The 11,808-nt window shown below is 41.4% G+C and overlaps 2 protein-coding genes across 5 annotated transcripts in view; one reads left to right on the top strand and one right to left on the bottom strand.

Annotated features, from left to right (window-relative positions):
* Window positions 1–6,369: 6,369 nt before the first annotated feature.
* Window positions 6,370–8,618, bottom strand: etfbkmt (electron transfer flavoprotein subunit beta lysine methyltransferase). Of its 3 annotated transcripts, none has more exons than XM_061229749.1 (3): window positions 8,554–8,618; window positions 7,600–7,730; window positions 6,370–7,279 (listed from the first exon to the last, which is right to left on the bottom strand). In XM_061229749.1, the coding sequence occupies exons 2-3, from the start codon at window positions 7,694–7,696 to the stop codon at window positions 6,882–6,884; spliced, it is 495 nt and encodes a 164-aa protein (XP_061085733.1). In that variant the 5' UTR covers window positions 7,697–7,730; window positions 8,554–8,618; the 3' UTR covers window positions 6,370–6,881. The 3 variants fall into 3 exon arrangements, with proteins under 3 accessions (XP_061085733.1, XP_061085730.1, XP_061085731.1); XM_061229746.1 differs by having other exon boundaries at window positions 7,995–8,617; XM_061229747.1 differs by having other exon boundaries at window positions 6,370–7,231; window positions 7,995–8,617.
* Window positions 8,619–10,493: 1,875 nt separating this feature from the next.
* Window positions 10,494–11,808, top strand: part of LOC133118950 (DENN domain-containing protein 5B-like) — a 31,034-nt gene continuing 29,719 nt past the window's right edge. For both annotated transcript variants that reach the window (XM_061229265.1, XM_061229264.1), the window contains exon 1: window positions 10,494–10,830. In XM_061229265.1, coding sequence (XP_061085249.1) covers window positions 10,722–10,830 — 109 coding nt within the window. In that variant the 5' untranslated portion in view covers window positions 10,494–10,721. The remainder of the gene's footprint in view (window positions 10,831–11,808) is intronic.

The following is an 11,808-nucleotide window of genomic DNA, read 5'->3' as shown; positions in this document are numbered from 1 at the left end:
TGTAGGAAAAATTCACAGAACAAGATGTTCTACCTCCGTTTTATGACAACCAATCACAAGTCAAAATCAGACTAAACCGTCAAACTGTCAGAGTTGAGCAAGCTGGTTCCTCCAAAACTCTTAAAGCTTCATGCCAAAAGTATACCAATATGTATGCGGCCTATAATCAATATATATCACATGTATGCTGCCTATTACTCATGTAATCAATATGTAATCCAATGAACCTATATCATTAATTACAGATGAGCTTATGGAAACGCAAGAAACCACAGTGTCAACTGTAGAATATGTAATCCAATTAACCTATATCATTCATTACAGATGAGCTTATGGAAACGCAAGAAACCACCATTAATCAAATATTAAAGTATGATTGAGTATGCCTGTATATTTTCAAACTGATTAACTGCTAATTTGTGCTAGAAGTACACAGCACCATGTTTTGCATAATTCATCTTTTATGATTCCTCTTGTAGGCGGCACGGATGGTGCAGTGGGTAGCACTGCCGCCTCACAGCAAGGAGGTCCTGGGTTCGAATCCCTGTCGGCCGGGGCCTCTCTGTGTGGAGTTTGCATGTTCTCCCTGTGTCTGAGTGGTACTGGGTACTCCAGTTTCCTCCCACAGTCCAAAGACATGCAGGTTAGGCTGATTGGAGAGTCTAAATTGCCCATAGGTATGAGTGTGTGAGTGAATGGTGTGTGTGCCCTGCGATGGACTGGCAATCTGTCCAGGGTGTATTCCTGCCTTTTGCCCAATGTATGCTGGGATAGGCTCCAGCCCCCCTGCGACCCTGTTCAGGATAAGCGGGTTCAGATAATGGATGGATGATTCCTCTTTGTTAAAAAGCAGTTTGCGGGGCAGGTCGTCTTGCTTTGTGGGCTATCTTTGTCAAGGACAGTTTCCAGAACAGCTGTATGCCTGTACAATGTGATAATGTGTACAATGTGATAAGAACATTTATTTTTAAGAATAGCTTATAAAGCAAAATGTCATTTATTTTTGAAAAGAGAACATTTATTTTTAAAGAATAGCTTACAAAGCAAAATTGTAATTTGGGCGATTGCCAGAATGATGTTGGCACCCAAGAGTGTTAAATCATTGTGGCGTAATAGAGACCAGCTGGTATTTTTTAGGAGGAGTTATGTTGAAAGCAGTGTATAAAATTGGTGTAAAACTGCCAATCGAGGTTCAACTCTGCAGAGTTGATCCGGCTTTGTGCACTTGTGCTAATAAAGTCTGAAGAGCTTGCTGCCGTGGTGTCTTTTCCCTCGTGAAGTTGTTTTTCTACAAATTAGAGATTGGACTTTGAATTCCGTCGTTTCCTAGACACGACAATATCAGTTTTGACATTGAAAAAACCATCTGAAATGGTTTTGAATGTTTTCAAGATGGCCATCAAATAGCATTGAAGGTGAAGGTAATGGGACTAATAAATCAATTTTTAATAATTTTCCTGTTGTTAGCCTACATTGTATCAGATTTGAAAATGGTCACAATTGACTATTTGGGACATAATAGGTTTAATTGGGAAGTAAGTAAGTTTATTTTTTCACGCTCAGGTTGACATTACTGTGAAAATGCCCCTGTGCTTTTTAAGAAAGTATTAAATTGTTTAGATTGAAGGCAATTGGTGCAGCCAGGATAGTGCGAGCTTCAAAATTAAACAGCCCCACATTTCAAAGAAATTAAACAGCATATTAGCTTATTCCATTCAGTGACAATACCTTATTATATAACGTGTTCTGAAAGTTAGGACGCCATACATACAACATGTGCATACATATCAACAGCATTTAAAGAAAAATAACAAAGGGAATGTCTATTTATAGTGACCATGTAATTCAAGGATAACACTTTGAAATTTGGTTGCCATTATCTTTTTACTTTCAGGGGAAGACAGAATAATGTAGCTTTGTGAGACTTTGTCACGGCGGGGAGGACAGAGGAACCAAAAGCAGACAGGAGTGCAGAAAAATAGCAGGTTTAATTGCAAAAGCAGGGGCAGACAGAGGGGAGTCAAAAAAACAGGCCAAGATCAAAAACCAGGGGGTCAGTCCAATAAGGCAGAGGTACAGATATCCACAACAACCAAAGAAGAGTCCAGGGAAGGAGGCAGGGGTCAAAACTGGAAATCCAGATAAACAAGGGCAAGGACTCAGGAACAAGGAGGCTAGAACTGGGGGAAGGAATAAAGGGCTCAGGACTCAAAAAAACAGGACAAGACGAACTAGCAAGGTGCAACTGAAAAGGACAGGTATAAATACACAGGGGAATGAGACAAACTCGGTGGGGCATGGGAGTGAGGGTGGTCTAACAAATAAACATCAGGTGAGACACGTGAAAGGATAATAGGACAATAACAAGGGGAAAAGAAAATGCAGACTGGATTCACAAAGACACACATGTAATACAAATGGCTCCGGACTAGAGAGTAGACAATTGCACAGAATCAGGAGATGCAGAGATACGGAGAGACAGGTGCGAATACTTCGCTGAAACTAAGCAAGTAATCAGTGATAGAATAGGGAGGCGGAGTTACAGAACAAAATTGAAACTGGAGATGAGTTAGTTAAGTGATTTAAATTACAAATACCCAAAACTAGTGAATGTTAGTTTGACGAACATATTAGTGTGTTAGTGTAATTAGTACTCCACAAATTCTATGTTAGTTGGGATTAGTATATTCGTGCTATGTACAAGGAAGGTTGAACCCCGGAAATACCATAAACACCCGAATAGTGGGGCGCGCAGACAGGGGAGTTACTCTGGCTCGTAAACATTCAGACTCAGACGTTCACGGGGGAAGACGAGTGCAAAGACTAACGAATATAAACAGAACACCAGACATGAATACGAAACAAGAATAACGATAATAAACAACGATAAACTAACAGACAGAACACAGGAACATAACAGTCTTCCCCTTTTCCTATCTTACTCACCTCCATGTCACCTGGTCCTGCTTCCCTGTCAATGTCCTCCTGTACTCTGCCTGTCTCCCTCTTTGCCCAGAACCCTCCGGAGGAAAATACGACAGCGAGTCAGAAAACCAGCGGGTACTTTTCCCTGCAAGATATCTTCATTTACATTATTGGCATTTCGCAGACGCTCTTATCCAGAGCGACGTACAGTTGATTAGACTAAGCAGGAGACAATCCTCCCCTAGAGCAATGCAAGGTCAAGGGCCTTGCTCAAGGGCCCAACGGCTGTGCGGATCTTACTGTGGCTGCACCGGGATTAGAACCACCGACCTTGCGGGTCCCAGTTATTTACCTTAACCACTACACTACAGGCCGCCCAAAAAAAACTATTGTCATCGCTCCCTATTTAATTTGGTCCTTCCACTCTGTCACCATCTTCTCTCCCTCTCTTCACGCTGCATTCACCAGAGTCTGAAGACCACCAACATTACACTGTGACATTGCAAATCTGATATCCTCACCCACTGATGGTCACTGATGAGTCTCTAAAAAATGTTTTCCATCAATTTGCCCTGATAGCAATTGCAAAGAAAATGTGAAATAGATTTGTAACAGGTTGTGATGAATACAAAAATACGTTTATTGGCTTATACATTCACCGAGCACTTTATTAGGAACATTTTTACTTTATTACACCTACTTGTTCATGCAATTATCTAATCAGGCAATCCTGTGACAGCAGTGCAATGGATAAAATCATTTGATCTCAGTGATTTTTCAGTGACCTTGGAATGATTGTTGGTGCCAGACAGGGTAGTCTGAGTATTTCAGAAACTGCTGATCTCCTGGGATTGTCACAACAGTCTCTAGTTTGCAGAGAATGGGGGGAAAACAAAAAACATCCAGTGAGTAGCAGTTCTGTGGGCAGAAAAATAAGTCTAATAAGTACCTAATAAAGTGCTCACTGGGTGAATGTTGGCCAACATGATTCTCTACATTTTTCCACATCAATTTGTCCTGATAGCAATTGCAAAGCAAATATGAAAGTCAGTAAACCACACTTATATCATGTTATGTTACTCTATGGCTTAATTATATATTTTGTCTGTAGGCCTACAATTGTTCGGTAATTTAACGTTAGTAAAATAGGTATTATTTTCTACCACTTTTCATGACTCTCAATTTATCTACTTTTTCAAAGACAGGTTCTAGATTTTAATGATAGACCTGACAAAACAGAATTACTTGCAAATGAATCCGCTAAAATGGTCCCCTAGCTAGCTAACCTTACATTGCTAGCAACAAAATAATACGGTCTCGCTCACATGTAAACTATTGTCTACCTTTTAAAGCTCAACTGACGCCCTCTCTACAGGAATATTTAAAGCTGGTTACACGCTACTTAACGATACAATTCAAACCAAATTCAATAATGTCTCAAACATTTGGCTGAAAATGACATTATATCTTCGCAAACATTATCTTTGAAAACAAAAAAAATACCCAGAGATTTTTGCGCGCATTTTTTTTCTTGCACGGTGTGTAACTTGCAATAGTGCCCCGACAACAACAAATTTATGTATTACTATTCCTGTCAACTGAGTCTGCCGGCGGATTGAAGACATGAGGAAGTTTAATTCCTAATTTAGGAATTAGAACTCAGCATTCCCAATTAGCCGAAGTGCAAACATCCATGAAAAAGTAAACATAACCTCTAGGCCTAATGGCAGATAGCGCTCTTGGAAAAGGGGCCCTACTGACGTAATAGGTGATGTATTGGCAAAGTACGTTGTCGGCAGCGCTCACACCATGACCCGAACATAGCCCAGCCAATAAATAAGTCTTATTTTTTATTAAATTGAATGGGAGACATTCATATAAAGGTAAACAGAATAATGTAAAATTGGAATATATAATTGTGACCCAAAAAGATAGCCGACTGTAAAGGTTGAGCAAACCCATGGGAGGAGCAGAGATTGGGAGGTGGTTGGGGTGGTACCACCGGGATAATAGGGGAATCCAAGGGAGACAGTTTCAGCGTATTTGTGGACCGCATAAGAAGCTGTTCGTGGTTTACTGATCTGCGCAAACCAGGATTCTTGTTTGTCACTTACGAGTCATTTACAATAAACCCACTTGCATCAGACTCAGACAATTATTTGAATCGAGTGTGATGTCGAAGTGGTCCATGCAAATTGGCCCAGACTGGAGTAGTTTTTAGACCGCAGACATCCAACTCCTCCCACTTTGAATCGTCGTCTGTAAGCAATTCAACTGTAAACTCGTAGTGTGGAATTTGCCGTGGAAAATATCCTTTATGTCAAGCTGTTAAGCATTATTAGTTTCGCAATGACCAAGTCGTGTGGGCACTTTAAACAAAAAGAAGCCAGGGCTTAATGTCATATCTTATCTTTCTGCCGTGTACACGTTATTCCCCCATTTCAATATCTCTCTTTCTCAGTCAACAATACCTCTCGCCAAATCGTATTTCGAAGCTCGAAACTCATCTCCCCGTTATCAAATGTTATGACGCATGCTGCAGGAAGCTACCCTGCATAATGCCTCAATGTAGGCCTATCAGACATAGTTCATACATACTTGTAATTCTCTACTTTTCTGTTTGAAGAAAGCCAGATGTGGGAATAGGGTAAAAATGAGAGGTTAGTCTTATCACCATAAGAACACTCACTAAATTTATGTGGTCAAACCAAGTCCAAGATATAATCACTCATACAACCGGATTCTAGTTGTCTTGCAAATTTAACAGACAGCTTTCTGTAACACATATGTAATCCATGACTTCCAACAGAGGCTGAGGGAGGTGGACACTTCTGGAGAAGCAGGATAAAGAGGCGATTCGTTTGGGGAAGGACGCCGCCTGTTTTGGGAATGCATGAGAAACTGTTTGTAGCTGTATGTAATTGTTCTGCGCAGACCTACTCGGGTTCTTCTCAGTTACTCTTGAATCGTATACAATAAACCCAATTGCAGACTGTTTCAGTTGTGTATTTTTTCAAGAATAAATTATTATTACGTACTATTATCAATAAGGATTATTTTGGCCATCCATTTCGGCCTGCCACAGAATAGCAAAATATAAACAAATACACACACTATCGTTACGGCCATTTTATGACGGGATTCAATTACGATAAAAACTAGAACCAGACGTAGATGATGGCAATGGCCTTCGTATTTATGCACTTTTTTTATTTATCATTTAAATGCTTGAAGATTGGGCCAATGGATCAGATGCCAACTTGAATGCGAATGCGAAACACCACTTTTATGTGGCACCCTCAAAATTACAGCTAATCTAGGCTAATGGCTCCCCCTTGTGGAGAATCCTCAGCCTGCTAAACGTGAGTGAGTGTGTGAGTTACAAGCCAGGGCCAGGAGGTGTTTCACGAAGTAAAAACAAACATAAAACATAAAAACAAAGACTCACATACGCATACACTTTAATAGTCTCTTTTGTCAATATATTCTTTTCCATTCTATTATTTACTTTTCCTTACTTGTACTTGCTGAATTTTACTTAATTATCTTGACTTAGTTACTTCATTACTTCCCACTGCAGTATTATGAAACACATTTTTGCGTGAGCTTCATGGTAATAGACTTGGAAAACTCAGAGTCATAAACATGGACCGTCCACATGACAGCCGAGGGTCATTGTCCTATCATTGTTCTATTGTTCTTTCCAGTCAGAGGGTTGCCGGTTCGATCCCGCCCTGGGTGTGTCGAAATGTCCCTGAGCAAGACACCTAACCCCCAATTGCTCCTGACGAGCTGGTTGGCGCCTTGCATGGCAGCCAATCGCCACTGGTGTGTGAGTGTATGTGTGAATGAGTAGCATCAGTTGTACAGCACTTTGGATAAAGGCGCTACATAAATGCTAACCATTTACCATTTACAAGTAACTCTGGAGCCTGGTCCTCAGTAAGGGGACTACATCACAGCTCAGGCTGGTAGAGCCACACCGTGCTAGTGGTCAGACCGTAGTTCTCCTCCCTCACAGACTCTGGCAGCTGGTAGCGGGCCAGCGGACGCAGCCGTGTCTTCACGCTGTGGCTCTCCAGGTGGGCCCGCCCGGGGTCTCCGACCAGAACCCGCGTGCCGTGAGTCCGGACGCAGCGACGGAGCCAGGCGTGCAGGCCATCGGCCAGAGCCTCGTCGTAGAACATGTCCCCCAGCAGGACGAGGTCCCACCTCCCCGGCTCCAGACCGATCAGGTCCTCCGTCGCGGAAGGTAAGGGCGCCAGGCCGTTCAGCTCGCAGTTCAACTTGGCGGCGATGGCCGCAACTGAAATCGAGAGGAAGAAGCTGCATGTCTCCCCACCCGCCACACTCGCTTCCATCACATTACATTACATTATTGGCATTTGGCAGACGCTCTTATCCAGGGCGACTTACAGTTGATTAGACTAAGCAGGAGACAATCCTCCCCTGGAGCGATGCAGGGTTAAGGGCCTTGCTCAAGGGCCCAACGGCTGCGCGGATCTTATTGTGGCTACACCGAGATTAGAACCACCGACCTTGTGTCCCCCACTCATTTACCTTAACCACTGCGCTACAGGCCGCCCCCCCTGCTTCCAGCATCATTATAAACCTTATCAAAAGAACAATGAATGGATATGCAGATCGCTGCCACAAAGAAGCTGGGTAGCCTACCTGGGTCAATGTCATTAGCCAGGACATAAGCAGAGCCACTCATTTTGGCAGCAATAGCTGAAGCCCCACATCCACTCCCGAGATCCAGCACCTTCATGTTGTTTGTAACTCCCGGGTTATTTAACACGTACCTGGAAAAAAAACATGTGTTGTTGTCGTAAGGCATGAACTGTCAGATATGATTTATTCAGTCCTATTTAAAACAAAGACAATGACTGTAAGAATTATATAAAAAATATATTTTCTTTTTTAAACATAAGGTTGACATAAACAGAAACCAATAGGCAGCGGAAAATGCACACTTTGTACAGTAACACAGCTCCATCAATTCTTTCAATCTTTCAATAATGGCTCGGCCAATTTAACAGGTACTTGCGTCTTCCCAGAAAGAGTACCTTGCAAGTGCTTGTCCACCAGGCCAGTAAATCGCCCAGTACGGGTCTGTGAACGGCCATAGCTCTGGTCTTGCGTGCCAGAAACGACAATTTGGGGTAAACAATCTTAAACGGATTTCTGGGGTCAGGTTACCACCATTCACCACCTCGGTGTTTTCAACAATGAACCGTTTAATGTTCTTTTCAGAAATTACGTTGTTTAGAGTACAATAATGCCGACTACTAACGTTACAACAATACTTTAAGCTTAAAAGACAAGCTTCTGCAGAGTGCAAAATTCGAATGCATTGGGCCAACATAACAAATTAACTGCATCAGTAAATTTCAATACACTAAATTGTACAGTCCAATTGCTTAAGCTTGCCAACTAGGTAATTGAGCAATGGGTAACTAGCAATGGAACGGCATTATTTCGGGGTTAAGATTTTGCTTGTAAAACCTTTTGAGGATTAACTTAAAATATTATTGCACACGTATAATAAACAAAGACTGATGGTTGTAATGAATACAATACAAACTGTTCATGAAAGTATTTCACGATCTAAAACGTTTTAAATACACTAGCCAATTCCGCTCTTCCAGTGTCAGTGCTCGTCGGAGCTGAAGCCTCACTGTGGTGCAACTTTATTATTCTTCCCCGACGACGTGAGTCGATATTGTTGGTTCTGCCTGTTAAACCTTCATATCTTTGTTGTCTCACGATGTTGTTTCGGCATTTTGAGTGATTTTTGTCTACTTGCTATCGTACTGATTTGACGTACTGACGTTTATTTCTAATTTAATTATTTCAAAAACGGTTGGCTTATTTCGTAAAAAGGAAACATCTTAAAATTAAATCGAAAGGATTCACCGAATTTCCATTTACATTCTAAATCCCAACGCCAGATGGAGGCAAAGTACAGTAGGCATATGACTGGCCTGATGTAGTCTGGTTTAAATGATTTCACGTTCCTTCATGAATACTAGTTAAGCCCACTACTGCATGAATCAATTTGCTCGAAAAGTCAATGGAAAATGATAGGCAGTAGGGGCGAAAGTAGCATGAAAGCTACGTTTCCCCAGTAGGGAGCAAAGCCATGGCACTGTCAACACAAATGTACCATGAAATTATCCATGTTCAAATCAAATAATATCAATCAAAAGGCTTTATTTTCTAGCGGTAAATTCGCACTTAGACTACCACAAAATGTACTGTTAAACTGTATCTTCGTTGTGATTAAAAACATAGATATATAGAATTGTCAACGTAAACAATTCACCGAGCCATTCATAAGTATATATATTTTTGAAAGATGTGTGACTGATGTGTAAATTTTAGCGTAGGGTGGTTAATTTTTAGCTCTTGGTATGCAGCTTGGTGCATGGGTATGCGCCCTGTTGAGAGCTGTCCAGAGTGCTGATGTTTTGACACACGTCGCCAATCGAATTATCAATGCACGGTTGCGCTATTAATTATGAACGACAGTGAAACCGTATTCTTTCCACCGCGCTACGACCTTGGAAATGTCTTGGAAATAAGAACAGCGTGCACTTATTTCCTACTACCTCCAGTGGAAATGAAGAGCAACCACTGTCGCCAGTGATGGCGAAAACACAAGCCGGACAAAAGAATATTCAGTGTTAGGTCGATTAGTGTGTGATGATATCCTCACCCAAAAGCTCTTGCTTTTGTTCTCACTTGCCTCTCATCAGCCTACTGCAAAAGCGAGTTTTTACGGAGTTCCGTTGATTAAACAGTTCTTTTTGAGTTTCAACAATAGGTGTTGGATTGTCCTTTGAAACGGGTCTTTGATCTCAGCAATTTAATCAGTATTTTAGGAAAGAAATACGAAGTCCTTGATCGTCATGTACACTAATGCATTACAACACATTTATTAACCGATATTTTAAATTAAATTATATGACAGTCGCAAAAAAAATGTTTTCGTGAAAATTATTTCTTTCAATTAACTACTACTGAGTAGATTTAAATGTCTTCATAGTTCAAATGACATTTTATTCCTTATTGCAAGAAATCTGAACAGTGATATTTTGAGAAGCAGGTAAAATGCAGAAAGTGGTAAAGATAACGAACTACTGTTGTTAGCCTATTAAAATGTTATTGAATTAAAATGTTTTATTGAATTACTGGATGAAAACTGGATGAGGAATTCGTGTGATTTCAAGAGAATATCCTATATGATCTTCATTTGTGGGCCCAGTAATTCAAAGTAGGCCAATCATTTGTATTCACTCGATTATAATTACCTTAAATCCGAATATGGTAGGCTAGCTTCGAAAGAAATATTGAAAAAAAATCCAATATGTTATTTACTCGCTGCAAATAAACACCTCAGTGTAACATCAGTGCAACATATGCTGCTACCAGAATGACAATAAGGCTATTAAAACAAATTGCTTTGTTAATTTTGAAGGTCCCGCTGCACCACGTGACTCTCCAAGCTCCAGCCCCTTGGCGCCTGAAAGCGAGGCAAGCAAACACTTCGCTCGTGAGCGTCTGATCAGTGTGGAGCTGCCAACGCAGTGAGGAGAGAGATTCCCTGTGTCTTCTTAAATACCGCTAAATAGACGCCTCTCTGAAGAATTAACCCTTCGAAAATCACAGTTAATCTACGTCTGTTGTATTTGTGTTGGCTTTTTGGCGAGTATTTTTGTCGGTAGATTTTCGGCATGAAGATTTTGGCATCGGAGTAGGAGTAGGGCACACAGCTGAGACCGCGACCCAGAATGAGTGGAGGCAACACGGGTTCTGGAGCGGCTCCCTGCCGCTTCGCCCATTACTTTGTGATATGCGGTATAGATACGGAAACCGGTCTGGAACCCGACGAATTGGCAGGTAAGGATCATTATTGTTTTTCTGTAGCATTGTTTTTACAATACAACCACGTAACGCTGTTTCGAAACTTTGAGCATTGATTCTATCCTGTGTGATGTTAAAATATTCGGCAATGTATGTTGCAAAACACAGCTGATAAAACGTCTGAATTGTTTTGGTTTCAATTATTCTTGTATTGACAAACCTACGGATTCACCATGGATGTGGAGATCACACCATCAACACAGATTGCAAAATGTATGGACATAGAAACAAACGAGCATTAGTGTTATAATTTTATGTGAATAGCATAATCGCATAATAAAGGGCATTTGCAGAAAAAAAAATGTTTCCGCTGTATCCACGAAGTTATGGTTTTATTGACAGCAGCACAACATCGGACTGTTCATCCAAAAGCACGTATGGGAATGGGCGCTAATCCCGACGCTGTGGGACAAGGGGAAAGTCTTCTGTTTATATTTTAGGACAATATTTTTTTCTGGGTCTGATCACGTTTTTCCGTTGTGCCTCACATACAATATGTAAAAATGTCCATATCGTCGCTTTCAAATATCTGGTGGGAAAATGCAATGGCACATGAAATAAACAACACAAAGCATCGAGTTGCGGAGTTACTGTGATTCTGGGCTGATCACTCCTGCCGTCTGTCCGCAGTATCTTGTGGTTGACCTGAAGAAGACCTTTTTGGGTATTACCAGGTTTTAGGTGTCATCACCTCTTCCAAATTCAAAACAGTTATTAATTTTCCATCCTTGTCGCCCATGCAGAGGGCTCCACGGGTTAATATAAAATGCCAACCTATCCGCTCTGCCAAAGCGTAGGCTGTGGTATTGACAGTTCAGGTGGCACAAACGGTCCAGGCGACAGTCAAACCGCCCGGGATCATACAGGCTCAATTTGGCTTTGCGGACTGGTACAGTGGAAAGTTTAAGGAAGTCTGGTGTAGTCGCCGGATGATCTAGCAGCTTCCTCTGTATG

This window comes from Conger conger, chromosome 19, assembly GCF_963514075.1.
Source record: "Conger conger chromosome 19, fConCon1.1, whole genome shotgun sequence".
Lineage (NCBI taxonomy): Eukaryota > Metazoa > Chordata > Actinopteri > Anguilliformes > Congridae > Conger > Conger conger.
The sequence above is the reverse complement of the archived record's forward strand: the minus strand, read 5'-3'. Positions and strand labels throughout refer to the sequence as shown.

Bases quoted from the DNA above. Each gene is read 5' to 3' on its own strand.
- etfbkmt (XM_061229746.1), bottom strand. From the start codon at position 8,293: ATGTTGGCCCAATGCATTCGAATTTTGCACTCTGCAGAAGCTTGTCTT. The intron at 7,731-7,994 runs GTACTCTTTCTG...TTTTTTTTCCAG, and splicing joins GGTGGACAAGCACTTGCAAG to GTACGTGTTAAATAACCCGG. The intron at 7,280-7,599 runs GTAGGCTACCCA...ATGTGATGGAAG, and splicing joins GGCTAATGACATTGACCCAG to CGAGTGTGGCGGGTGGGGAG.